This window comes from Panthera tigris, chromosome E3, assembly GCF_018350195.1.
Source record: "Panthera tigris isolate Pti1 chromosome E3, P.tigris_Pti1_mat1.1, whole genome shotgun sequence".
NCBI lineage: Eukaryota > Metazoa > Chordata > Mammalia > Carnivora > Felidae > Panthera > Panthera tigris.
This window is the reverse complement of record NC_056675.1, coordinates 41,203,486-41,230,561: the sequence shown is the minus strand read 5'-3', so window position 1 is coordinate 41,230,561 and position 27,076 is coordinate 41,203,486. Positions and strand designations below refer to the sequence as shown.

The 27,076-nt window shown below is 52.9% G+C and overlaps 1 protein-coding gene and 1 long non-coding RNA gene across 7 annotated transcripts; one reads left to right on the top strand and one right to left on the bottom strand.

Moving 5' to 3' along the window:
* Positions 1-3,020: 3,020 nt before the first annotated feature.
* Positions 3,021-25,579, top strand: FAM234A (family with sequence similarity 234 member A). 5 transcript variants are annotated; one of them, XM_042972281.1, is made up of 13 exons: positions 3,400-3,418; positions 3,657-3,768; positions 16,417-16,717; positions 19,925-20,041; positions 20,349-20,540; positions 21,540-21,670; positions 21,988-22,120; positions 22,390-22,519; positions 22,873-23,013; positions 23,341-23,416; positions 23,644-23,805; positions 24,282-24,384; positions 24,476-25,579. In XM_042972281.1, the coding sequence occupies exons 3-13, from the start codon at positions 16,450-16,452 to the stop codon at positions 24,685-24,687; spliced, it is 1,665 nt and encodes a 554-aa protein (XP_042828215.1). In that variant the 5' UTR covers positions 3,400-3,418; positions 3,657-3,768; positions 16,417-16,449; the 3' UTR covers positions 24,688-25,579. The 5 variants fall into 5 exon arrangements, with proteins under 5 accessions (XP_042828217.1, XP_042828213.1, XP_042828216.1 ...); XM_042972283.1 differs by lacking the exons at positions 3,400-3,418; positions 3,657-3,768 and adding an exon at positions 3,021-3,054; XM_042972279.1 differs by lacking the exon at positions 3,657-3,768 and having other exon boundaries at positions 3,329-3,418.
* Positions 12,852-26,782, bottom strand: LOC122234735. Of its 2 annotated transcripts, XR_006212662.1 has the most exons (4): positions 26,672-26,782; positions 21,138-21,291; positions 15,142-15,285; positions 12,852-13,923 (listed from the first exon to the last, which is right to left on the bottom strand). It is a non-coding gene; the product is annotated as an uncharacterized LOC122234735 (long non-coding RNA). The 2 variants fall into 2 exon arrangements; XR_006212661.1 differs by lacking the exon at positions 12,852-13,923 and having other exon boundaries at positions 13,930-15,285.
* Positions 26,783-27,076: the final 294 nt, after the last annotated feature.

The window sequence follows — 27,076 nt, the reverse complement described above, 5'->3', positions numbered from 1 at the left end:
ACTTTGGCTCAGGCAATGACCTCACAATTCGTGAGTTCCAGAACTGTGTGGGGCTCTGCACGGACAGCTCAGAGCCTGGAACCTGCTTCAGGTTCTGTGTCTCCCTCTCCCTTTGCCCCTCCTCCACTTATGTGTACACACTCTCTCTCTCTCTCTCAAAAATAAACATTTAAATAAACATTATTTAAATAAATATTTAAGTAAATAAATACACAAACCAATGTATGGACCCAATGTGGGGTCTCCTGATCAGATGGGGCCACCACAAGTGGGGCATCCCAATAAAGTAGGGGCCGGTAGCACAGGCAGTGAAATAATTCACCCAAGGGGCCCCCGTGTGACTCTGTAGGTTAAGGGTCTGACTCTCGATCTCAGCTCAGGTCATGGTATCATGATCATGAGATGGAGCCCCGAGTCAGGCTCCACACTGGGCCTGGAGCCTGCTGGAGATTCTCTCTCTCCTTCTCCCTCTGCCCCTCGCACACGCCCTTTCTATCTCTCAAAAAAATAAAAAATTCACCCAAAGCAGAACAAAAGAGATAGAAGTTTATTGAATTTATTGAATACACAAGGGAGCAACAGGTGGGACAGCAGAGGAGAGACTGTCTTCAAGGGAGGTGGTGGAGGCCACGGGTGGAGTGAGAGTATGGGAATGTGTGGAATTTCACTTTTGGGGTAATCTTAGGAACTGTGCCTGGTGGTTATTGGTCAGTTAGGGCCTAAGGCAATTTCAAGGCGGGTTGCATTATTAACAAGACTGTTTGCATGGTCTGTTTGCAATCAACTTGGTGGTGGTCGCCGTGGGCCCTTTCACCTTGATCAAGTTTCCACTGCTCAAGCCTGTTGACTAAAAGCATCTTCTACAGAAAGGTATACACTATTTCCATGTGGCAACTACAATGAAAAACATTATTTTTTTAAAGACACCATTTTCTTCTTTTTTTTTTAAGATTTTATTTTTAAGTAATCGCTACACCCAACATGAGGCTTGAACTCAAAACCCTGAAATCCAGAGTCCCATGCTCTACTTGTGACTGAGTCAGCCAAGTGCCCCTAACGACACCACTTTCAATAGTACCGAGAACCACAAAATGCCTACGAGTAAATCTAACAAAAGATTCAAAAGACTTGTATGCTGGAAATAAAATATCTTACTGGAAGGCGTCACAGAGAGCTTAAATCAAGTGGATGGTCAGTCTGTGCTCTTGCTTAAAAATACAATATCTAGGGGTGCTCGGGGTGGCTCGGTCGGTTGAGGATCCGACTTCGGCTCAGGTCATGATCTTGAGGTTCGTGAGTTTGAGCCCTACACTGGGCTCTGTGCTGACAGCATGGAGCCTGCTTTGGATCCTCTGTTCCCCTCTCTCTGTGCTTCCTCTGCTCGCACTCTCTGTCTCAAAAATAAATAAACAGTAAAAAAAAAAAAAAAAAAAACCCCTGTGGGGTTATTTTGTTAAACTTGCCTGATTGTAAAATTTTCCTCAAGAATGGCTAAAGCTCATTAACGTAAGAAAAAGGTGGAGGTATCTGTCCAACTAAATATCACGAGTTATTATAAGGACACTGTAATTGAAATTGTATAACTGAGATTCTCTTTAGCACAAAGAGGGAGAGAACAGTAACAGAATAAAGGTCCCAGAAAGAAGCTATGGGGAAACTCCGTCGAGTTCCCAGTGCTCCTGTAAAAAGCCCTGGTCTCCTTAGACCCTTCACCTACATGAGAATTGAGAATTCGATCTGCAAGCATTTACTTGTCCAGTTAATTACGCTGCTCCAGAAGTGTAACTTCCTGTATCTCTCTGAGAGAGCCAAGTGGTTAAACCTTGGATTAGGTGCGTAGGTACTGGGGAGAACAGAGTGTTCTCTTTCCAGTTATTTACATCTCAAGGAATGAGAACCAGGAACTTGGAGACAGCTCCAGGTCCTAAAAGTCTAGACAAGAGACAGTAGGGCTCTCTGGCCCCTGGAGAAACTCATTTACATGGATTTACAAGGACTGGAGTAGGGAGGAGACCCCTTTCTAGAGGGGAGGAGGGCATCTACCTCTTCCCCTTAATAAAAGCAGAAAAGGTACTTTTCCTCATCCCTCACCTATGTTGCAGGGCCACTCCTGTAAGAAAAAACTCCTTTGGTTATCCTCGTATTTCCCTGGGGGGTAAGGCTTGGAAGGAGGAGGTGTGAGGGACTCAACATGCTTATTATTACAAGGGGGTAAGTAGTAAGAAATCTTATCTGATCCAGGACACCTCCTGTGAGCATTAGGATGAAATTAATTAATAAAGACACTCGTGCATATCCAGATTTTTAAAAAATATGGCCGGTGCCTCTGCACATTGCTGGGGAAAAGAGACACTAACTCAATAAATGTCACTAGAACTCCAAGTTATCCAAATGATGAAGAAAATGAAATTACCTCCTTACACCACACTAAATCTATTCTAACTCGAACTTAAGTGTTAACATGAATACTTTAAAACCATTAGAAAAAACGGGGGAGACTTATTGGGGGTAGGGAAACGTTCCTTAAACAAGGCACAGAAAGCACTAATCATAAAAAATTGACACATTTTTCTATATTAAAATAGAAACTTGTGGCCACCAAAGGCACCATAAACACCACGACGCCAACGGCGACATTCACCACGCGCATCAAGGGCGGAGGCTTCTTACCCTAAACCCAGCGCAACGAAACCACAGAAGAAGCCGCGCAAAAAGTGCAGCAACGGCAAGACAGGCACTGCAGGGGAAACGTCGTGGCCAGCAGAACGTGTGCACAGATACTCAAACCCGACGAGGCAGAATAAAACCACCACAGGAGGTCCCACCTCAAAGCCAGGGACCCACGAGGCCCGCGCGGCCGCGGCGCCCGACCCCCACGCGAGCCGGCTCCACGCGCGGCCCCAGGCCCACTCGACTCGGCCGGGCCGCGGCCACGACCCGTCGCTGCTCCACAGCGGCCCGCCGCAAGGTCGGAAGCCGGTCGGCGCGCTTCCGCCTCCGCTCCAGCCGGCCGGAAGTGACGTCCGGGGGCGGGACTGAGGAGTGCGCCAGCAGGTGAGTGAGCGCGGCCTCGTCCTCCTCGCGCGTGCGCGCGGTGGGGCTCGCGCGGGGCCCCGCCTCTTCGCTCGCGATCGCATCTCTCCGCCTCGGCGATCGGGCCCCGAGAGACTGCAGCCCAGAGGGACCCTGCCCACGCTGTGGCCCGCCTCTCTCAGCATCGGGCCCACGCGTGTTCGTGCAGCGGTGTGGGTGGAAAGGCTGCCGCCGGAGCCAGCCAGCCCTCCAGTCCTCCCCCCAGCGGGTCAGCAGGTCCGACTCCCGCAGCCCGGGCTTCAGTGGCCGTCAGCTCCAGCCCCAGTTTTCCCAAAGACAAGATTTGCTCCCAGTAAGAAACTGCCCGTCCCACGTTGGCTGCACAGTAAGTAAGCCAGCCTTTACTGTTTGTGTTACTGAGGGTGCTGCATCGGTTGCCTGAATATAATTAAAAAGACGAAAACAGAATGGGCGTGAGAATTCTCTCACCAGAGTCAGAAATCCCCTAGGTCCTCTCGTCGGGACCTGCCTGTTAGACCGGCAAAGTAACCCAAAGCTCAGCTGACATCTACCCTTGTATGGGGGAGATCACTCACCCTGACCCAGTCTGTCTTACTGAGCAGAAGAAGCAAAGCACAGTTTGAAACGGAAAAGGGCACTGCGGCTGTGAAAGAGTTCCTTGCTGCCCTGTGAACCGACTGGCGGTGACAGTCTGACCTTGAGCACACTGATCAGGTATCAGAATAGGCCATTGCAATTACTTTCGGGTGCTGTTAGAAACCGTGTGATTTCAGCTAAGGAGCTTGTGTTATGCGCTCACCTCCACGCACTGGCTGGCAATGTCTTTTCGACGCCACCACCGGATTGCCCCACTTCCTTCATTGGAAGGATCTCACGGGGAGCATGCAGTTAGAGCAGCTTCTATTAACAAATACTGAGTGCCTGTTGGGTGCCCGGCATTGTTCCAGGTGCTGAGGGTGTGGCCCTCAACAAAACAGAATTCCTGCCCTCAGTGAGCTCCATTTCTACGGAAGGATACAGATAATAAGCGAAATATAGAGCATGCTAAAGACAAAATACAGAGCAGAGAAGGATGAAATGGAAATGCCCCGACTATCGAGTGGATGTTTGTGTGTTTTACCCGTTCTCTGGTCCTTTTTTGCACTGATTAGAATGCTTGTCCTGCCTGGTGTGGCAGTCAAAGGAAATAAAATCTGCCTCAGAGTTCAAGAAGAAGGCTGCTCCGTGCTACTTTCCGGACAAACTATAAAAATTATTTTGTGTAATAGTTACTTGTCCGAAATGCAGAGAGGTGTTCACCCTTAACTTATACTTAGGAGGCACTGTGAACTGTGCTGAATCACTTTAAAAATCTGTGCGGTTTGAAGGAAGGGACCTGTGTGTGGAGGCTTGTGCGCGCTGACCGCATATGCTGTGATACATTTGCCTTTATCCAGGAACTGTGACCTTAAAATTTGTTCTCATTATGAGTGAGGGCCTGTTCTGGGTTTTCAGATCGCTTACTTGGTGAAGAGAGGAAATACTTGTTCATCTGTAAACAACAGAACACTGTAGCTGTCATTGTCGGGCTTCTGCTTGGCTCAGCCAAACATTCCATGCTGCCTAGCTGGATATTGTGGGTGCCTCTCAAATGCCTCATGCTGAACTGCTGCCAGAATGTTTGGCCCACTCTTGGCCATGACACAGGCTCCCTAATGGGAAAGACGTTCGTAAACGACCTGTGTGTCTAACAAGCAGCTTTACGGACACTTGCTATAGAGTTGGCTAGCGATCACAGACCCTGAAGCCTCTGCAGAGATGGTCCGTGAAATACAGAAGACAGTCGTGCTGCATTGCCGCCTCTTCTGGCCCAGGGACGGGACCCACAAAGAGCTCCCATCCCATCTAACTGACCTTTGCTGCGTCTACCGTGTGTTTGTACGGCGAGTGCCGCAGAGCCTTCCGGCCCTAGAAGGTTCTCCATCTGCCCTGGGGGCATCGTGAGTGCTCTGGGGTGGAAGGAGGCTAACCCGGATCAGTTGTGCTCACATAGAACTTCCTAAGGCTAGACGCTGGTCTAGCTGGGGCTTGGAGAGACAGGGCTTCCCAGGCAGGAGGACCAGTGCATGGGAAGTGTTGACAATCAGTAACCCTTCCTGGTCAAGTCACAGCACAAGCCAAGAGGGCAAAGGCAGTTCACAAGCCAGACAGCACAAAGGCGCAGTGAATATGTGATGAGATACAGAATATTCTGTTCTGTATGATTGATTCTTACCTTTAAGATAATCTAACGGAGGGTGCTTGGGTGGCTCAGTCGGTTAAGTGTCCGAATTTGGCTCAGGTCATGATCTCATGGTTTGTGAGTTCGAGCCCCACATCGGGCTCTGTGCTGACAGCTCGGAGCCTGGAGCCTGCTTCGGATTCTGTGTCTCCCTCTCTCTCTGCCCCTCCCTGCTTGCACTCTGCGTCTCTCTCTCAGAAATAAACATTAAAAAGAAAAATTTTTTAAAGATAATCTAATGGAGCGTGAATTAGGGCAAGAGGGCCCTAGCAGAAACACATGAATGTACTGTACTCCCACCCAGACTTTAAGAGCAAAAAATTCTAGTGATACAGTGGTGGGTGATCTTTCAGTTTCTTTTAAGCCATCCATTTTACAGATCCTTTCAGTTTCTGTGACTGGTGAAGCTAGATGGTAAAGTCAATCTATAATCAGAGCTTTTCCCCAAGTTTTCCCTACATGTTTTCTTCATTTAAAGAGCTCATCTGAGGTGCCTGGGTGGCTCAGTCAGTTGAGCATCCAACTCTTAATTTCAACTCAGGTCATGATCCCAGGGTCATGGAATCAAGCGCCTCATTGGGCTCTGCACTGACAGTGTGGAGCCTGCTTAGGAATCTCTCTCTCCCTCTCTCTCTGCTCCTCTCCCACACGGGGCCTCATTCTTGCTCTCTTTCTCTCTCAAATTAAAAAAAAAACAAAACAGAACAAAAACTTATCTGTTCCCTCGAAGCCTCTCCTCTGCTCTCTGAAATGCATTTCTCTCTCTCTCTCTCTTTCTCTCTCATTGTTTAATGTGCCAGGACACTTTCTTCCTCTTGTTTTATTTATTTAAGTTTGCAGATGCCCTTGATTTAAATAATGTCCCCTTTGTAAAATTGTCACCCTGGTGAGGCTGAGTAATGGCAGAAGGAGATACTCTCCTGAGTGATGGGTGGCATGCGTTGGGCTGTGCTAAGTTATGGGCAAATGGAAGCGGCCCTCACTCTTCCTTATTCCCTCGCAGAGACAAAACTGTAGTACCAAGTTATTCTCAAAATTCTCCTATAAAACCAAAGTTATGACTTTAAGACATGCAGTTAAAACTAAACAAAAATTTTACTTAGTTTAAAACGATTTTTCAAGTGCACAAACTACCTTTTAGATCTGACGCAGAAATCAAGAGTTGGGCGCTTAACCTACGGAGCCACCCAGGCGCCCAAGCCCTTGCTAGAGTTTTAATGCTTTCTTTGTCCATTAAAAAAACAATTAGGGTGAGACTTTTCTAATTTAAGTTTTCTTTTCTCTCTGACTCAGCAAACTGTTCCTAGAGAAAGAGCCTTTGCAGGATAAGGAGGCGCCTTTTCTGCAAATACTGTAGTTTTCCTGCCCCCTTGAGATGTTGATGATCTGCCTGAACTGTTGTTTGACTTCATTCTTCCCTGTGATCAGAGTTTGCACCTGGATGGAAAGCCCGTGTTCAGGTGGAGGACAGGGGTGGCCGCCACGGTGGCCTTGAACAGACACACCCACAGTGGCTCCCTGGAGCCACGAGAGTGATGTGTGGGAGAAACCAGACATGTTCATGTCACTCCAGGATGTCCTAGAGTACCTTCTTCCTTGATGTGTCTCATATCGGTACATTTTCTTTTTTATCTCTCACATTTCTCTTCGTTTCTTTGCTTTTTACTTGAAATTAAATTAAAAAGTAGGATTGTAGTTACCATCGATAACTCAGAATTTATGGGAGGAAATTCCAGTCAACGACAGTCTCAAAAATACTGTGAGTCATTTTCTGTTTTCTGTCCTCAGCATCAGCAACTTGTTAGAAGTAACAGAAAAGAATATTGGATGCAAATGAGATAAAGATGCAGATCTCTTTTTGTGTTTTTAATGTTTATTTATTTCTGAAAGAGAGAGACAAAGTGTGAACAGGGGAGGGGCGGAGAGAGAGGGAGACAGACTCCGAAGCAGGCTCCAGGCTCTGAGCTGGCAGCACAGAGCCTCCGACGCGGGGCTTGAATCCACGAACCGTGAGATCGTGACCTGAGCCGAAGTCGGACGCTCGACCGACTGAGCCACCCAGGTGCCCAACAGCTTTTATTCTAGATAAAAGGGTCTTAATTCCATTTTGGTAGCTGGAAAGTGTTCATTTAATTTCTCTCTCTCACACATACACAAATATGGAATGTTTTCCTTTTGAATTTATTGAATTGGTGCTAACATATGTGAACAGTCCCCAAGGACTTCCCTTCTGCTTCTCACATTTAATTTCACTAGCATATAGGTGAACATTTTGACCCCAGGTGGGACTTGGCAGAGGCCTCTGCTAAGTGGGTGTGGTTATTTAAAACCCATCAGTCTGTGCCAGCAAATGAGAAACTGATAAACACACTTTGTGTGCTTTGCTCCATGTTTGTGGTTTGCAGGTGCTTCATTGTGGTATCAGAGGCAAAATGAGTTTCTCTTATTCCCTCTTTTTCTTTAGCAGGTTTTTTAATGTATATTTTACAGAGAGAGAGAGAGGGAGAGAGAGAGAATCCCAAGCAGGCTCCATGCTGTCAGCACACGGCCCAACCCTGGGCTCAAACTCACAAACCGTGAGATCGTGACCTGAGCCGAAATCAAGAGTTGGACACTCAAATGACTGACCGCCCAGGCACCCCTCTTATTCTCTCTTTATGCGGAATTTAACAACAGAAGTTGCATTTTGAAAAAGGGAAAAAAACCTGGAGTTCATAGACATACATAGTTTGGGGAGAAATCTTGGGCGCTTTATTTTTCAGTCTGTTCAGATCAGGGTGGCACTTTGAGCCACTTCTCCTCCTTAGGTTGTGACCAGGTGTCCCACAGCGCCCCAGACTCCGAGCTGGGAGGGAGGAGGTTTGTCCTTCTAAGTGGGCCCCTCGGCGCTCCATAGGTGACACGCAGACCCCGCCCGGCACTGCCTGCCGGTGCTTTGAGACTTCTCTGCTGGCCCTGCTCCTAAAGGCAGGCCAGAGTGAGTACACGCTCTGCGGAGTCCGGAAGCTTCTCTGCTTCCAGCAGAGAAGAATCTTGTATCGTATTCCCAGATCCTCCACAAGATCTCTGTTCGCCCTGCAGGTTCTCCAGGTGGCGGAGGGCTGAAGGCACGTCTGTGTCAGGGAAGGGTGCAGGTATGCAGTATAGACGAGGCTGAAAACCAGGTGGGGCGTCCGGTTGGGGTAAGACTGCATCGAGAAACACTGTGTTCTTTCCTTTGAAAGTTTTCTCCTTCTGCACAAGAGAGACTGAGAAGTGTACAGAAGTCATAGGAAAGTGCAAAGTACTCACTCTGGGACCCCACCCATACGTCATGTTAGGATTACACTGGGATTGAGAAACCTTTTGCTATTGGCTCATGCCTGATTTCAATCTTCCAGAGTGCACACACTCTTTCTTTCTTTTCTTTTCCACACCCCCTTTCTGAAGCAAGCCTTCGTGTGCTGGGTGGAGGATACAGGATACTCAGCAGCGAAAACTCGCGTCCTTTGGGCACTTACGTTGTCACTACGTTGTTGGGCTTTCGTGACCCTTACGAACTCCGGCATTTGCTTTGTGCTCTGCGTGTTTTGGGGAACCTCTGTAAGCGAGTTAGGCTGAAGAACTACACGTATCTTCCTTTGCCACTGTGGGAAGGGAGAGGGTTGCTTGCGGTGCTTTTCAGAAAGCTGGGCATTATTTTGTTTTGTTTTTGTTTTTGTTTTTGTTTTTTTAGGGCATTGTCTTGAAATAGAGAACTGTGGCAGGTCAGAGATTCCGCTGTTGGATCAGAGGCACCGCAGAACTCCAATGCTGTTGACATTCCACCAAAACAAAACCAAACAAAGCACAGAGACTTCCCTGGCATTAGAACAAAAGAGCTCCGTGTAAGGGAGCTGAGAGGCGTCACCACGGCCGCCTGTGGGGAAGCTGGCTCTTCCTCTTGGCATGTATGATGCTCTGACCCCCGCCCTCTTGCCAAAGGCTTTCTTTTTTTAACTGTTTGTTTTGAACTAATTATAGATGCACAAAATGTTACAAAAATCATGCAGAGTCGTCCTCATGCCCTCCAAAGGTCTTACATAACTGAACAGTTATCAAAAGCAGGAAATTGACCTTGGCACAAAGCACTTAGCTAGGGTGCAGACCTCACTCCCTCCCGTCTCACCAGTTTTTACATGCACTCATTTGTATGTGTGTCTGCGAATTTTTATCACCAGTAGGTATTTGTGCAGCCAGCAGGACAATCCAGATATAGAACTGACCCATCAGGACAAAAGACTCCCAGACCACTGCTCCATACCTGCTCCCCCATCCCTTCGTAGTCAGCCAATTTCTGCACGAGGCGGCTGTGCCTGTGCTGTGCCCTAGAGACCCCAGCTCAGCTCCAGGGTTCTAGAGGCGAAGAGCTGCTGGATGTAATTTACTGTCATTTCCTGAAAGAGTTGGTAGTGGGGTTATCCTCTCTCCATCTGTCCACCTCAGCTGTTTTTAGGTAAATAAACTTACATTATTGGGTTGGGTATGTGGTCCCTGCTTACTTTTCTCTCAAAGAATGGAAACCTTCAGAGAAGGATCACGGTATCTTTTATTTGTTAATGAAGTGGGTTTTTTTTTAAGTTTATTTATGTAGAGAGAGAGAATGTGTGTGTCTGCAACCGGGGGAGGGGCAGAGAGGGAGTGGAGGGGTGCCGGGAGAGAGAGAAAGAGAATCCCAAGCGGACTCAGCACTCTCAGCACAGAGCCCGACATGGGGCTCTATCTCACGAACCATGAGATCATGACCTGAGCCGAACTCAACAGTCGGACACTTAACCCACTGAGCCACCCAGGTGCTCTTGTTATAAAGTATCTTTAATTTCACTGGGACAAAGTCTTGGAACTCTATTAATGATTAAGAAAAGAAGAAAGAAATTGTTCAGAGTAAGTCAAGGGAGCCGGTGGTTGATACGGGAACATTCAGCGACTGCTTGCTCTTACAGAGATGGCAGCTGGAGCCGGTTCAGCCTCGAGTCATAAAGGATTGGGGTTGGAATGTCCCGGGACATTCCAGCCAGGTGGTCCCGTCACCCTGCACTTGAACCCTCCATTCATAGCTGCTTGTGTTTCCTCTGCATTGGCCCCAGCCCTACCGACACCCGTTCCATACGAAGCCTTTTGAATTTTCAAAGACGTCACAAGGCAGAATTTAAATCTCACTTTTCACGACTGTTTATTATTGATCCCAGTATAAACATAACCCTTGTAACCCTTTGCTCAAGGTGAGGCCTTGGTGTTGCTCACAGTGTAACAATGTCGTCAGGCAACGAGGTGGCTCAGCCTAGGACTAGGTAGCCCACATGTAACGTTTTTGTGTTACTTCTCCACATTTGAAAGAAGTTTTTCCTTCCGGATACCATTTGTTCTCTTTTTCTGTAGGACTTTGTGCTGTGTGTGCCTGCTGCCCTCTCCAGGCCTCTCTGGGGCCCGGGCGAAGGCATGGGGGAGGGGAAGGGCACCTGCGATGGTGGAAAGCCCAGCCTGAGACGTGCAGAGCCGATGGTTTGAGGGGTGCCCAGCCTGTCTTGGCAGGAGCCCACGGTGAGGGGCCATGCAGTGTCCAGGGGCCAGGGAGCCTTATCCCAGCTGGACCGCTCCCGTGGCCGTGGTCTCATTGCGGTCTTGGGGACCTGGTGTCCCTGGATGTCCACTCATGTCCTGAATGTGGTTCTCCAGTCTTCCCATCAATCTGGGTACAGTCCAATCTCTTTTCAACAAAGTGCCTTTCTATCTAAATTTGCTAAGATCTCTTGAGCAAGGAAGAAGCTTGCAGACACAGAGGCTAGGTAATATAGCCAAGGTGCCCCAGATAGGGCGTGAACCTCCAGGTCCAGCCGCTCCGCGGGACTGTGCCCTTCCTCGTGACTTAAGAAGAAAGAAATTAATGGGGCGCCTGGGTGGCTCAGTCGGTTAAGTGGCCGACTTCGGCTCAGGTCATGATCTCGAGGTCCATGAGTTCAAGCCCTGTGTCGGGCTCTGTGCCGACAGCTCAGAGCCTGGAGCCTGTTTCAGATTCTGTGTCTCCCTCTCTCTGACCCTCCCCCATTCACGCTGTGTCTCTGTCTCAAAAATAAATAAACGTTAAAAAAAATTTTTTTAAAAGAAGAAAGAAATTAATTCTTTTATTTTGGTGCTAATAATCTTTCTCTTTTTTTAAACTATCATATTGGTTTTATTTTTGTCATTGACAACATGCACAACACTAGAATTGTGTTATTATTTTACTTGATGTCCACAGATATGCACTAAAAATGTTTACATTTAAGAAAAATCACACATTATGTAAGTCCTATGTAAACATAACCCCTTTTCAATATGTTTTCCTGCTTTGTTTCACACATAAATAGCAGTTTACAAAGTTATAAAACTATCAGTTTTTTAAAATTTTTTAATGTTTATCTATTTTTGACAGAGAGACAAAGCATGAGCAGGGGAGGGGCAGAGAGAGGGGGAGACACAGAACCCAAAGCAGGCTCCAGGCTCCAAGCTGTCAGCACAGAGCCCAACATGGGGCTCAAACTCATGAGCCATGAGATCATGACCTGAGCCAAAGTCGGACGCTTACCTGACTGAGCCACCCAGGTGCCCCAAAACTGTCAGTTCTTACGGCCCAAAGTACATACAGGTTCTGGAGCATGACAGAATGTTCTCTTTATGATTATGATTTCTTTTGTTTTGTTTTGAGAGAGTGAGAGCATGAGCAGAGAGAGGGGCAGAGGAGAGAGAGAAAGAGAGAATCCCAAGCAGGCTCCATGCTTAGCATGGAGCACAGTGCAGGGCTCAATCCCACGACCCTGGGATCATGACCTGAGCCAAAGTCAAGAATCGGACACTCAAATGACGGAGCCACCCACAAGCCCCCTCTCTTTATGATGATTTCATAACTAACAACATGTACTGTTACAGTGCTTATCTCAGTCCAATGACTTATAATCAATAACAAGAGGTTATTGAGCCAGTATCACCAATAATGGACCCATCAATGCACTTGCTGAAAGATACATGTGTTTAAAAAGTTAAAATAGGGGGCACCTGCGTGGTCAGGCAGTTAAGCATCTGACTCTTGATTTCAGCTCACGTCATCGTCTCGTGGTTTCATGAGTTCGAGCCCTGTGTTGGGCTCAGCACTGACAGTGTAGAGCCTGCTTGGAATTCTCTCTCTCTCCCTCTCTCTCTCTGCGCCTCCCCAACCCCTCAAAATAAATAAATAAACTTAAAAAAAAAAAAAAAGGTTTTTAAGGGCACCTGGTTGGCTCAGTTGGTGGAGTGTGTGACTCTTGATCTCAGGGTTGTGAGTTAGAGCCCCAAGTCAGACACAGATTACTTTAAAAAAAATAAAAAGTCAAAATAGTCAAATGTCTACATTTTAAAAACAACAGCAGAGAAAGCTGCTGTTTGTTTGTTTGTTTGTTTGTTTTATGTAGACAGAGCTGGAGAGGGGCAGAGAGAGAGAATCCTAAGCAAGCTCTGTGCTGTCAGTGTAGGGCCCAATGTGGGGCTTGAACTCATGAACCGTGAGATCACGACCCAAGCCGAAATCAGGAGTTGGATGCTTAACCTATTGAGCCCTCTAGGCACCCCAGTTTCAGATCAGTTTGTGCCCCTGCACATGTCTTAGTGGCTGGTTCAGTTTTAGACGCCAACATCTGTCATTTCAAATGACGCTTCCCACAAAAATGTCTCCTACAGCTGCTTCCCTGGCCCACGGCGGTAATGGTTTACTCCCGGCTGAGCCTCCGGGGAGGGGAGCTCACCTCTGGAAGCCCTGGGCTCCTGTTGCCGCGTCTCTGATGCACGGCCAGGTTGTAGATGCCGACAAGAGGCACATCACCCGACCTCCTGTTACTGGTGACCATATGGAGGGTTTTTTCCCTTTCTGCTTCTAAGTCTTGTCACGGAAACAGGCAGTGGTGTGGGGGAAATGTGTGTTCTTTCAGCTGGGCTCCCAATCAAAAGCCAGGTCATTGAGAAAATGACAATATTCCCTCTGTTCTTGCCATGAGATGCACCATTTGGTCTCATTTAGCAACGTAAACCATGCAGGAGAAACAAGGGAATAGTCTGGGCTTAGTTTCCACATAATTTTCGGATTTATCACTCGGCTCTTCTAACCAACTGAGCGAACAGGCCACCTGCTCCAGTCACATTTTAAAAACACACTTTATGCCTGACAGTGCACAGAATATTTCTGGACGGAGCCGTAAGAAACCAGTAGCACGCTTCCCCTCAAGCCTGAGGGCCGCGGAAGGGAGTGAGCTTTATACTTCTGCACCTTTCGGAGACGTATCGTGTGTATTTACTGCTGACTTAAAACCCCAAACGACATCTGTAATCATTGTTTGCCACTGTCCTCTGTTGTTCGCCTTAGGGACCCCTGTAGCCTAGGGATTCAGAGACCGATCAGGGAAGGAGCAGTGCAGCCTCCCAGGCTGGGGTCTGCATCTGGATTTGCTGTACTAAAGCTTACCAAGAATTCCAAGGAAAAGAACGCCCAGAAGACGCCGTCCAGCAACGTGGTTGAAGGGAGAAGTCCTTCCCCCTCTGCTGTGCTTTCCCTCCAAGCTGGCAGCGGGAGGTGGGGTCTCCCTCTGCTTCAGGGGCCAGAAGACAGGAGACAACATCTCATCGTCACCAGTGGCGAAGGGGAGTGACCAGAGCCAGAGAAAGGCAGACTTCGTGGCCAGTACTGCTCCACTTGGCTGCTCTCTGGGATCTCCTGCATAGCATTTAACCACAGCTCCTGCCTGGAGCCACCGCCCAGATTGATTTACTCGGGGTGTGGTCGGGGTGTGGCATCAGGATTGTGAAAGTGGTTCTCGGGTGGAACCACGGCCAAGAACCAGGGCCAGGGAGGACCTGCGTCCCTCAGCCAGAGCATGTCACCAGCGGCTTCATGCTCCTCAGTCGCCTGGGCTCCTGAAAGCAGTTTCCCTGGGCAGACTGGTCAGCAGTCGGGCCCATGGCTGTCCAGAGGCTCCTCCCACAAGGTGGGTCTGGGAACCCAGGGCTGTAGGCTGGGTGTGAGTAGTTGTGTCACTCTGAATGGAGGCCTCGCTCTTACATAGTCTTGGGGTGCCTTCCCACTGTGCCCTGCTGGACACCCTGCTCCTGACAGATAAGGGCAGCTACAGCTCAGAGACCCTGAGCTTCCTGCCCTGTGTGTGGAAGCTCTGAAGTAAGAGAACGTCACGGATAGAGCTTGTAAAATGGACTATTTTAGCATTCCGATGTCTCATTCGGTTTTCTGTCCTTTGCCAAAGGAATGTGTGTTGTAAATGCGTCCACTATCCTTCCCTTGCAGACACGGCATCTAGATCTTTCCCGAAGGTCAGGCCTGATCCCAGGTTCCGCTTCCGCTCTTTCCCTAGCTACTCCTCCAGACGCTCCTGCCCCACTCCCCCACCCCATGCCAGCTGCTTGCGTTTAATGAGGTCCTTGGTCGTGAGTCATTGTTTGATTCTCTCGTGTCCAACTCATTACCTTGGACAGGCACACCTTTTCTGACTTCCAAGACCTTAAAAGTCACGTCTCTGCACTAAGGAGAATGCACACAGATTCGTTTGGTTTCCTTTTTAAATTGTGGTAAAATACACTTAACGTTTAACACCTAGAACTTACCATTAGTGACATGGAATACATTCACGGTGTTTTGCAGTCATGGCCACCGTTTTTATCACCCCAGTGGGAAACCCTGTACCCACTAGCAGTCTTCCCCTGTTTGCCTGTCCCCAGCCCTGGTACCCAGCCATCTCCTTCCTGCCATTACGGGTTTGCCTGTTGCGAACAATTTCACGTAAACGGAGTCATACCACGTGCCGAGTCTGGAGTCTGGGCACCTCACGGAGCCTCGATGTTTCCAAGGTTCATCCATGTCGCAACAGGTGTCGGTGCTGATCGCTTTTTACCGCCGAATACTATTCCATGGTGTGGATTCGCGCGTTTGCTGCATCCATCTGTTGAGGAACATTAGGGTTGTTACAAATAACGAAGCCATGAACGCTTGTTTACAAGTTTTTATGTGAGTCTGTTTTCGGTTCTGTCGGGTGTATACCTACAAGTGGCACTGCTGCATCACAGGGTAATTCTGTGTAGACGTCTGAGGAGCTGTCAGACTGTTCTGCACAGTAGCTGCGCCGGGTCCCACGTTCTCCACACCCTCACCGACACTGGTCATCTTCCTTTTCTTTTCTTTTTTAATGTTTACTTATTTATTTTCAGGGAGAGAATGCGGGAGTGGGAGGGGCAGCGAGAGAGAGGGGGACAAAGAGAATCCCAAGCAGGCTCTGCGCGCAGCGTGGAGCCCGGTGCCGGGCCCGATCTCATGACTGCAAGATCACGACCTGAGCTGGTATCAAGAGTTAGATGCTCGGGGCGCCTGGGTGGCTCAGTCGGTTAAGCATCCGACTTCGGCTCAGGTCATGATCTCACGGTTCGTGGGTTCGAGCCCCGCGTCGGGCTCTGTGCTGACAGCTCAGAGCCTGGAGCCTGTTTCAGATTCTGTGTCTCCCTCTCTCTCTGACCCTCCCCCGTTCATGCTCTGTCTCTCTCTGTCTCAAAAATAAATAAATGTTAAAAAAAAAAAAAAAAAGAGTTAGATGCTCAACGGACTGAGCCACCCAGGCACACCTCTCTCTTTTTTTTTTTTTTTTAATTAAAGCTACCCCGACCTTCCCACGTGGGCCACCATTTCCATCGGTACCTCAGGCTGGTGGGAGGCAGGTCGGGCGTGCCCAGACCCGCGCTGGCGGGGCTTGTTAACGTGTGACACATGGGTTTATTATTGTCAGCCGCGGCCCCGGCCCCGCCCTGCCCTCCCTGGGCTTGCCGCGGCGTCAGCAGGCAGGAGACACTGGAGTGTGAGGGGTGAAAGTTTTCCCTGCCCGCTGGCTCCACACAACCGGTCCGCCAATTAAAGATTTTCTTAGGTGGCATTTGTGACACCCTAAACATTCGCGGAGCTTTTGTTTCTTGGGCCGGTGGCCCGCAGTCACGGCTGCAACCGGGCTGAGAGGCCAAACGCAGCGGAGCCCCGGACGGCTGTCCGGTGCGGCAACCTTTTGACTGTCCCTGTTTTGTTGACGCAGTGACCGGGAGTGGCACTCTGGGATGTGCACGCGATGATGGGCAGCAAGGACTTGGAAGCTGAAATCCATCCCTTGAAGAACGAAGACAAGAGGTTGCAGGAGAATCTGGGAAGCCAAACGACAAAGGAGGACAACCTGAAAGGCTTGCCTCGGCAGCCCGGCCTCTCCGGCTGCCGGACAGTGGCGTTTTTTCTTTCACTGTTTGTCTGCCTTTTTGTGGTGTTCGTGGTCTCGTTCATCATCCCCTGTCCGGACCGGCCCGCGTCCCAGGGGACGTGGAGGGTCTACTACAACGCAGCAGGTGTGCCTGGGAGTGGGCGGAGGGGAGCGTTGAAGTCCAGGGTGGCCTGCAAGCAAGAATCAGCCCGAAGCGGCTGCCAGTCCCGCGTCCAGGTTTTTCTTGGGACCGTAAGGTCTGTAGAGCAGCCTCCCGGCAAACGTGGGGCACGACCCTGGCAGCGTGGTGGCCCGCTCTCGTTTTGGGAAGGATGGGTTGGGTCAATCAAGGAAAGCCGCCCATTTGGGTACATTTTGGAATTTTAAAAAATTAATAAAACAGAGCACCGGGCAGCATAGATAGAGGGGAGGCCGTGGTGAACTGAAATCCGCAGATGTGGGAGCCCGGTCTCCTGAAGCGCTCCGGCTAACTTGCGGGGCGGCTGAGCCGGATCCAGCACACTCGGTGTCTCATGAAATCCACAGTGTGGAATCGTGGCCTCTATGAAAAGCCATCGAGTCAGCCCCACTCTGGACACTCTGCCTCATCTCACAGTGGGGGCGCCTGCAGTGCGCACACGAGTGGGCACCGCGGAGGCTCCGTGACCGCTGCCGGGGGCGGAAGAGGGGGTTTCTCATCTAACCCCCACAGCCCATTTTATTCAGGTTTCGTGCTTAATTTTGAGAAGGAGGAATAATGTATGTCTCTGTGTTTACTTTTGCAGCTTTTGTTGAGGTGTAATTTATATGTCAAAAGATTCGCTTGTTTTCAGTATAGGACTCAGTGATTTTTAGTCCATTTACAGAGCAGCTGTGCACCTATCAGCACGTTCCAGTTGTAGCAGATTTCCGTCATCCCGACAAGACTTCTTGTCCTCCCCACTCCCCTTCCCCCAACGTAGGCAGCCACTGTTCGCTGTCTGTGTCCACACACTTGCCTTTCCTGGATACTTCACGTGAACAAAGCCACTAGACCTGTATCTGGGAGCCTGGCCTCCCACACGGAGACAAGTCTGTCAGTCACGGCATGTCCCCCTGTTCTTTCTGGTGCTGAGCAGGGCTCCTCCATGGGGATGGGCCGCATCGTTCACCGGTTCACCTGTTGGTGGGTATTGGGTTGTTCATCGTTTGGCTTTGCTAACGCTGCTGTGAACATTTACGGACAGTCTTTGCACGGACACGTGTTCTCATGTCTCTCGGGGAGGTTGCTAGAGGTGAAACTGTTGACGCTGATGGTAAGTTCATGCTTAGCTTTCCTGGCAAATGTCGAGCTGTATAATTATATCGGGCTGGAGAGGATTCTAGATTCTCCACGTCCTTGATAATACTCGTTGTTAACTGCCTTTCTGGTTCCAGCAGAGGGTATAAAGTGGTGTCCCGTCGTGGTTTTAGTTTGAATTTCTCTTGTGACCAACGATGCTGAGCATCTCTTCACAGGGTGTCTGCCATTCTTGAATCTTCTCTGGTATATGTCTATTCAAATCTTTTGCTCATTTAAAAGATAGGATTTTTTAATTTTTGAGTTATACAAGTTCTTTATATATTGTAGATGCAAGTCTTTTATGAGATACATGATCTGCAAATATTTGCAACCAGTCTGTGGCTTGTCTTTGCACTTTTGTGAAGGTGTCTTCCAAAGCACAAAAGATGTAAATTTTGATGTAGTCAGGTGTATATTTTTTATTATGGATCATGCTTTTGGTGCCAAGAACTCTGCCTAATTTAAAGCCGTGAAGATTTTTTTTCCCTGTATTTTCTTTTAGAAACTTTATAGTTTTAGCTCTTCAACTTAGGTCTCTAGTCCACTTTTCCCCCTGAAGTTTATTTATCTTGAGAGAGAGAGAGAGAGCAAGAGAGAGAGCGAGCATGCGAGCAGGGGAAGGGAAGAGGGAAAGAGAGAGACAGAATCCCAAGCAGGTTCCACATTGCTGGCATGATCACAAACCTTGAGATTATGACCTGAGCCTAAGTCAGACACTTAACCAACAGAGCCACCCAGGTGCCCCTTTCCAGAAGTTCTAATCATCTCAACAGAAACTCTGTACATACAGCATTTTCCCTTTTGTATCTGGCTGCTTTCACGGAGTCTAATGCCCTTCGAGCTTGTCCGTGTCGTAACAGGTGTCAGAATCTCCTTCCATTTTATGGGAGAATCTTATATACTGTGTGTGGACTGCATCTGGTTTATCCCTTCTTCTCTTGGTGGACACTTGGCATGTTTCCACCTGGTGGCTGCTGTGAGTAATGCAGTGAACTTGGCTGTGTGGGAATTGAGTCCCTGTTGTCAGTTATTTTGGGTATAAGTATGAGGTAGTGTCTCCTTATGGTTTTGATTTAATTTCCCTAATTGCTGGTGATGTTGAGCATCTTTCGGGTGCCATGGCCATTTCTCTCTCTTCTTAGGAGACACGTCTCTTTGAGTCCTTTGCCTGTTTTTGCACTGGGTTGTGGAGTGACAGGAGTTCTCTCTCCCGGGTATCAGTCCCTCATCAGATATCTGATTTTCAAATATTCTCTCGCACTCTGTGGGTTGTCTTTTCACACTCTTGACAGTGTCCTTTGATGCACAGAAGTTCTAAATTTGGATGAACTCCAATTTGTGTAATTTTTCTTTTGTTGCCTGTGCCTTTGGTGTCACATCCAAGAAATCATTACCAAATCCAGTGTCATGAAGACTTTTCTCTATATTTTCTTCTAGGAAGCTCTTAAGTTTAGGTCTTTGATCCGTTTGGAGGTTTGGAGTTCATTTTTGTACCTGGTGTAGGAGAAGGGCCCAGCTTCATTCTTTTGGTGTTTGGTTTGAGTCCTTGAACGAAGGGAAGACGTAGACCCTTACGAGTAGTGGGGTGCGGACTCCTGGACCCCAGACTGACGTCGGGAGGGATTCCTTCCTGAATAAAAGGTGTTCAGAGGACACATTTGTGCACCCCAGCGTCCTGCTGCTGCCTGACATTTCATCCGTCGTGTTCGTGAAGGACACGTGTGCTCGGAAGAAGCCGCTGCTCTTGTGGCGGCCTCACGCTGGCAGGTGCTAACTGGCGCCAAGCCTCAGGGAGCACAGAAGTAGGTTGAGCCAGGGGCGTGCAGCTGGCTCGGTTGGAAGGTGTGCGACTCTTGATCTTAGGGTTGTAAGTTCAAGCCCCAGCCCATGTTGTGCGTAGAGATGACTTAGGAAAAAAAAGAAAAATTAAAAAAAAAAAAAAAAAAAAAAAGAAGTGAGTCATGTCAGACTTGGCCTGGCCTTTACACCGGGCACGGCCTGAGGAGTATACTCTGTGGTTTTCTTTCTCAGTCACCTATGACTTTCTGGCTACAGAAGACATAAACAGGGACAGGATCCAAGACGTTCTCTTTCTGTATAAAAATACCAACAGCAGCAACAATTCCAACCTGTCCTGCGCTGACGAAGGTAACTGTTTTTATCTGAAAAAGGAGGAACTTGCTGTGGGTGGAGGGATCCTCCCCCCTTTGCCACCTTTGAGGAAAACAGATGGTGGCGTTTCTGTAACCCGGCACGTTGCCCTTACTTCCCAGCAGGACTCGGAGGAGACGAGGGGGCAGCCCTGGTCCCAGCACCCTGTCCTCCGTGCGGCTCCTGACCCCATGGGGCCAGCACTAGGGTCCCCGTGAGCCCAGTGGTAGCGGCCTGGGCCCGGGAGTGGGGTGTGGGGAAGAGGGCCTGTCGCGCCCCACAGAGTTGGGTCTCTCCCCTCCAGGCTTTTCTTCCCCCTGCACCTTTGTGGCCGCTGTGTCAGGGGCCAATGGCAGTGTGCTCTGGGAGAGGCCCGCAGCCCAGGACGGCGCCCTTGTGCAGTGTGCTGTCCCACAGCCACAGGGCGGCAGGACATCGTCTGCCTGCATCCTCGTGGGCAGACCCAGTTCCTTCGTCGCTGTGGACGTGTTCACAGGTAGGCGGCTCCACACGGGAGGTCCCACACCAGGCAGCCCTCAGGAGGTTCAGCCGTGTTCTCGGGGCCAGTGGGCGCGATAGGGGAGACGGTTCCCGGAGTGGGAGGGAGCCTCCGTGGGGACACCGCCTCCTGGCAGTCATGCCCTGCTACCCTGATGTAGCCGTCACGTTTCACCCTGTCTTGGCACCTCCTGGTTCAGTCTGCCAGGCCAGCAGAGACGGGGAGCTCAGAGGGGCTGCCCTTCGCAGCACCCAGGCCAGCGCCTGGGTTGAGCCCACAGGGGAGGTCCTGGCCTCCCAGGGCTCTGGATGCACGGTGTCTGTACCCGGGCCTTGATGTAACATGCTGTGGTTAGCCCCATCCCTCACCGGGGTCTTCTGGAATTCTGCGCCTTGACACTAGATGTGCTGAGCATTAGCATTTCCCTTACCAGTTGTGGTTTTGAGGGTATAGAGGAAAACAAAGAGCAGCCTGGAAAACTTTAAGAACAGAGGAATTCGTCTTAAGAAAGAGCGTGGACAAGATTGTACCTGGGTAAGAAAGAAGCTGTTCTGTCAGAGCTGGGCTTCTGTGGGTCCAGCCATAAACACGCACCTTCCTTCTCTGCCTCCTGTGCGCAGGCGCCTTCATGGAGGCCAAGGGTCCACCTGTGATCCCAGCGGTAGTCGGGGTCCTGAGGCGCTTGGGAAGTGTCGAGGTCAAGCCCTGTCCATCCAGGCGGGAGGGTCAGGATGGGCCTTCAGATGTTCTAGAACCAAACGTGAGAAGACATGGATGACAAACAAAGCAAGACGGAGCTCTTTGGTTCCAGAAACAATGCTGCTGACACCCTGGTGCGTGACCGCACCTTGGACAGCCAGTGGTGCGCACGCTGCACGTGCCTTTGGCTTCCCACTGGCGGGCGTTTCCATTTCTCCGTGCGGGTGCTGTGCGACTGCCAGCACGAGGCAGAAGGGGGTTTGGAGGCCAGCGCTCAAGCGACGTGTTTGGTTTTAGGGGAGACCCTGTGGAGCCACCCCAGCAGCTTTGGAGGGAATGCTTCCATCCTGAGCTCTTTACTCCGACTGCCCGACGTCGATGCTGACGGGGCCCCAGACCTGCTGGTTCTCACCCAGGAGGAGAAGGAGGTACCGCTCCCCCCACCAGCTGGCTCACCGCGGCCCACTCGCCGTCAGGCCTCTTCTCTGCCCTTGGTCCGCTTTCACTTCTTGGCAGAACTTGGGTCTGACCATCGGTCAGGGGCCTCACTCAGGGCCCTGTGCTCTTGGCACCTGCCGACTGGCAGGCTGGGGCGGCTCTGTCCCTGTTGGGCAGCCTCTGGGCCTTCCCAAGAATGGCAGAGCCATTTGGACCAGTGCAGCCTGGGGGGTGGGGCCCTGTAGGCTGGCATGGGGCTGCCAGCGTCTCCCAGGAGGGTTTTACCCCCCTCTCCTCTGTGTTACAGGTTAGCGGCTACATCTATTCAGGCAGCACTGGTCACCAGATTGGCCACCGAGGCAGCCTTGGTGTGGGTGGGACCAGTGGCTCCCTCCTCCATGTCACCAGGATGGGTGCTCACTACATCCTTTTCCCTTGCGGTATGTCGTGCCTGCCGTTTCCAGGACTGTCCCTCTCACGGAAGCCACGCCCCTCTGAGAAAGCAGATTGGGGGTGGGGTTGGGACCGTGGGGAGGCATATCAACTCCTACCCTTACAGGAGAGACACGAGTTGGTCACTGACAGGCTCAGAAACCAGAGGGTCTCCGCGCCCAAGGCTCAAGGAGGACACCTGTGTCCCGGCAGCAGGGCTCGTGAGGGGACTCCTTCCTGCCAGCAGCAACTCGAGGCACTTCTGTGTTTCCAACAGCAAGCTCCCTCTGTGGTCGCTCTGTGAAGGGTCTCCATGAGACGGTGACCGGGAGAGGGAGCCCACTGAAGAGAGACCCGCTGTGGGAGGGCATGCTCAACGCCAGCACCCACGGGCTGCTTTGGCACAGGTTGGTCTGGGTGGCGGATGGCACAGGTGGTCCCGTCCCAGTGCTTGGAGCCGTCGAGCAGGCCAAGGGGCGAGGCCCTGCCTGGTGCTGGGCTCCAGGGCTGCCCTGGGCTCAGGCTCGGGAAGCGGGCCTACAGCAGCTCAGAAAAGGCCAATGGGAAGGTAGGTCCCCGACAGTGGGCTCACCCTCGTCTCTGTACACAGCCAGGGTCTTGACTCCTCTTAAACCAGAGAAGCAGGGAGCGTGGGCTGAGCCGGGAGCTGGAGAGACTCAGCCCAGCCAGCAGCCCTTGGGGGTGGGTCCTGCCTACCTCTGTGTCCCAGCCGCATGCCTCTGGCTCTCTCCTCCCTTAGCCCTGGAGCCATCCGCTACCTGATGACCGTTCCAGGGAAAGTGGGTGAGGACCTCCTCCTTGTGAGTTCAGAAGCCTGTGTGCTGTTGGACGGGCAGGAGCTGGCACCCAGGTGGATCTTCAGCGCAGCCCGGGTCCTGAGGTACAGCGTCTTTCTCCAGGAACCGCGCAGCGATTGCAGGCCGGGCACGCTCAGCCTGTCCCTTGGTTGCAGCCCTGGGACGAGGCCTGCTGTTGGTGGGGGAACGCCTGTGTGCTTCTGCCCAAAGCCTCTTGCCCATCACCTGGTGACACCGTGTCACCCCTCTTGCACTGGAGGAGCCGGTGCAGTCCTTTCAGCCCTGGCCCAGCCTCCATGCTGGCCTGGTGTGGGCAGGTGTGCCCAAGGGGAAGATCGGGGGGTATACCAGTTCCCAGGTATTTCCTCACAGAGGTCCTGTGCGAGCTCTCCTGCCCTGTCTTCTTGCAGAAGACCCATCCTTGGCTACTACAAACCTGACACCTTGGCTGTGGTCATTGAAAATGGAACCGGCATTGACAGACAGGTTGGCTGCACCTGCTTTCGAGGCCCCACCTTTGTTCATAGTTGAGGGACATTAGTCTGCACAGCCCACGGGGCCGTTCTGGAAGACTGAGCCGGAACAGGAGAGGCCTCAGCGAGATACCTTGGTGGCCCTCGGGGAGTAGCTCCTCCGGGGCTGGCCTAGCTGGGGCCCGTGGGCCTGTGCAAGCCCCACCTGCAACCCTCTACACTGTCCCCCTCCCACCCTAGATCCTGCTCCTGGACCTCAGCACAGGGGCCGTCCTGTGGAATCAGGCCCTCCCGGGCCTCCCCGGGGACCCGCAGTCCGCCAGCCTGCCAACCGCAGACCACCGCTCAGCCTTCTTCTTCTGGGGTCTCCACGAGCTGATGGGCACCAACCAGACAGTACAGGTGGGGCAGGCGCAGAGGGGACACGCCCATGCCAGGGCCAGAGACCAGAGGCCAGGCTTGGGTGCTGCCTTGAGGCACCCGGGAGCTAAATGGGTGGCTGCATGTGCACACATAAATAGAAGCCATGGGACAGTGGGTGGGCCACAAAGGAGGCCAGGGCCGAGGTCAGCCTCAAGCAGGTGACGGGGATTGGGGAAGAAGCGGGGGTACGTCTAGGAGGGCAGGCGCAGATTTCCAACCAGAGCGTTCCTGAGAAGGATCAGGGTCAGGTCAGAAGAAAAGGAATGGAAGGTGGGTGCAGAGTGGAGGACCCTGTGGACACGGCTCTGGGCAGGGTCACTCTGTCACGGTGTCCTGTGACGGCAGGCACAGCATGGCCCGGCAGTGAGCCAAGGACGCTTAGTTTCTCCGATCTGGCGCTGGTGACAGCCATGGGCCTCATCGGCTTCACGCTCCATTGCCGTTTCTTGCTCTAGGAGCCCGGAGACACCCGGCACAGCCTGTACATGTTCCACCCCACCGTGCCCGGCGTCCTGCTGGAGCTGGCCAACATCTCCGCCAACATCGTTGCCTTCCAAGGTGAGCGCGGCCTCGTGTGGGCCGAGGGCCTGCGTCCTGTCGGGTCTCCTCTGGCTGGTCCTGATTGCCGCGACGGCTGTGTCTCCTGTAGCGGTCCTGTTTGAGCCAAGCCGCCACGCTGCCTACGTCCTCCTGACGGGCCCCGCTCGCCAAGACGCTCCTGGCGTGGTCTCTGTAGCCAAGCACAAGGTGCGGGACCTCGTCCCGAGCGGTAGGGTGGTTCGCCTGGCCGAGGGCGGGCCCGACAGTGACCAGGCGGTCCGGGACCGGTTCTCCCGCCTGCGGTACCGCAGCGAGGCCTAGGCGCCTGGTGGCCAGCGAGGTGCGAGGCGCTCCAGCTGCTGAGATTAAACACCGTGGGACATCGGTCTTTCGCTCGGTTTGCACGCTGACCCCCCTCGTCTCCATCGTGCCCAGGGACATGCGTGGGTGAGGGGATGGCCGGGCCTCTCCCTCGCGCGCCGCACACCACGTCCCCGCAGGTCCTCGCTCTGCCCCACTGGGGTCCTACTCGTGGCCGGCTGCCCTCACCGTGGCCTCTCTGGGCTGCCTTGGGCACAGCTGGGCCCTACAGCACCACTCTCACTTGTCCACACCTGGCTGGAGGGGCCGGGGCTTTGGGAAGAGCCCCAGCCTACAGAAGTCCCCTCCCTCGTCCCATCTGCACCCACCCTGTCTGCACATCTCCCTGGGGCCTGCGGTGGCCTCCGGGCAACAGCCGGGCCCTGCGGCCATTCCAGCTTCTGGCCTTTCTCAGAGCAAAGGGGGGGTAGACTCTGGTGGGGTTGGTGGACACTTGCCCTGGGGGCCCCTTTGACAGGCCCGTGAGGAACGGGATGCCTTGGAGCCGTGAGGCTGGCCTGCTGCTCATGGATGCGCTGAGGGGCATTTTCACCCCTGTGCTGTGAATGTCACGAGAAACCGGCCGTAAGGCCCACACTGGAGTCAGTCTGTACCCCCTCAACACACACTGGAGCTGCTTGTCCCTCGGGGGTGCCCACACTCCTGGCCAGTGCCTGGCCTCCTCCTGGTGCTCGGAAGTCCTCGGCCGGCAGTGTCACCTGATGCAGGACTCACCTCTGTGCCTTGCTGTGCCCCAGGCCTACCGCGGTGCTGTGTGGGGCTCAGTGTGCCCTGATGACCCTGAGTACCACCGGAAGAAGCCGGAATAAATGATTTGCACTGTCTGAGAGCACGCGCCGCCTCACGTGTGTCTGCTCCAAAGGGGTGAAGGGGATTTGGTGCTGGTCAGGCTGCTGGATCACGGAAGAGGTGGAGGACCCTCCACCCGGTTCCCGTCCAGATCAGCAGTGGGGGCACGAGGAGCTTTGCTTCTGGGCCTGTAAGTGCAGCTCAGGTTTGAAGACCCCTCCCTGGTCTCTCCGGTTCAAGTCAGGAACCCAGCCTGTGGACGTGGATATGCCCCCCGCAGGACAGGCAGGGTCCCCTGAGCACCCCTGTGTACTCCGAGGGCAGCTGTGCAGGCAGCAGGAGCCTGGGCGGGGGGGGGGGGGGGGGGGGGGGGGAGGGGGGGGGCTTCAGGGAGACACAGCTCTGGAACCGAGGTGAGGGCGGTTATCCGAGAATCCTGCGGGAACCTCCTGTGTGCACGTAGGTAATGGAAAGCCCCGTTTCCCAGCCGCACAGACAGGAGCCTGGGAGGGACAACGCGGGGGGCGCCCTCCGCCACGGAGCAGGCCCCTCGTTGCGGAGAGAAGCCGCCCAGTCTGCACAGCCTCAGGCCCCGCAGGGTTGCGGCGGCAAGTCCACGGACGAGAATCCCCGGGAGTGGCGCAGGGCCGGGCGCCGCCCGCAGCAGTGCCGGAGGAGCCTGAGCGGGAGGGACCCCCGCCCACCCCCCATCCCCCACCCCCGCAGGTCCCGGGGCCGGGGGGCAGGGGTTGGCGCGGGCTCCGGGAGAGGCCCGCGCTGGGGGGCATCTCGCTCCGCGGACTCGTGCCTCCGATCGCTCTGGGGCCCTGACCCACGCCAGGCTCCCTGGGACTCGGGCCTGGCCAGGAGTTGCCGAGCGGCACCAAGGGCCCGCCCTCCCCACTGCAGCACTCGGCCATCCTTGTCCTGCCGGCGCACAGACGGCGTTCCCCACGGTCTCCTCCGAAGACCCCCGAGTCTGCGCCCGAGTCCTCTGCCCCCCACGTGGGACCCTGCGTGCCGACGTCTTTGACGCCTGGACGTCCCCCCCCTCCCCCGTCCCCCGCCACTGCCCGCCTGGCAGACACCTCATGCGCCCCACGCCTCACGGACACGCCCCACGCCCACGCCTCACCGGGTACGCCTCGCCTCTCCGACACGCCCAACCGGCACCCTCACGGACACGCCTCACGCGCACGCCCCACCGACACCCTCGCGGACATGCCTCGCGGACACGCCCCACGCACACGCCTCACCGGGTACGCCTCGCCTCTCCGACACGCCCCGCCGACACCCTCGCGGACACGCCCCACGCACACGCCTCACCGGGTACGCCTCGCCTCTCCGACACGCCTCACGGACACGCCTCACGTGCACGCCCCACCGACACGCCTCACGCGCACGCCCCACCGACACCCTCGCGGACACGCCCCACGCACACGCCTCACCGGGTACGCCTCTCCGACACGCCTAACCGGCACCCTCACGGACACGCCTCACGCACACGCCCCGCCGACACGCCTCACGGACACACCCCACC

Coding starts and splice junctions, on each gene's coding strand:
- FAM234A (XM_042972283.1), top strand. CDS start 16,450: ATGATGGGCAGCAAGGACTTGGAAGCTGAAATCCATCCCTTGAAGAAC. Junction 22,520..22,872: donor CACGGGCTGCTTTGGCACAG/GTTGGTCTGGGT, acceptor CTCCTCCCTTAG/CCCTGGAGCCATCCGCTACC. Junction 24,385..24,475: donor CAACATCGTTGCCTTCCAAG/GTGAGCGCGGCC, acceptor TGTCTCCTGTAG/CGGTCCTGTTTGAGCCAAGC.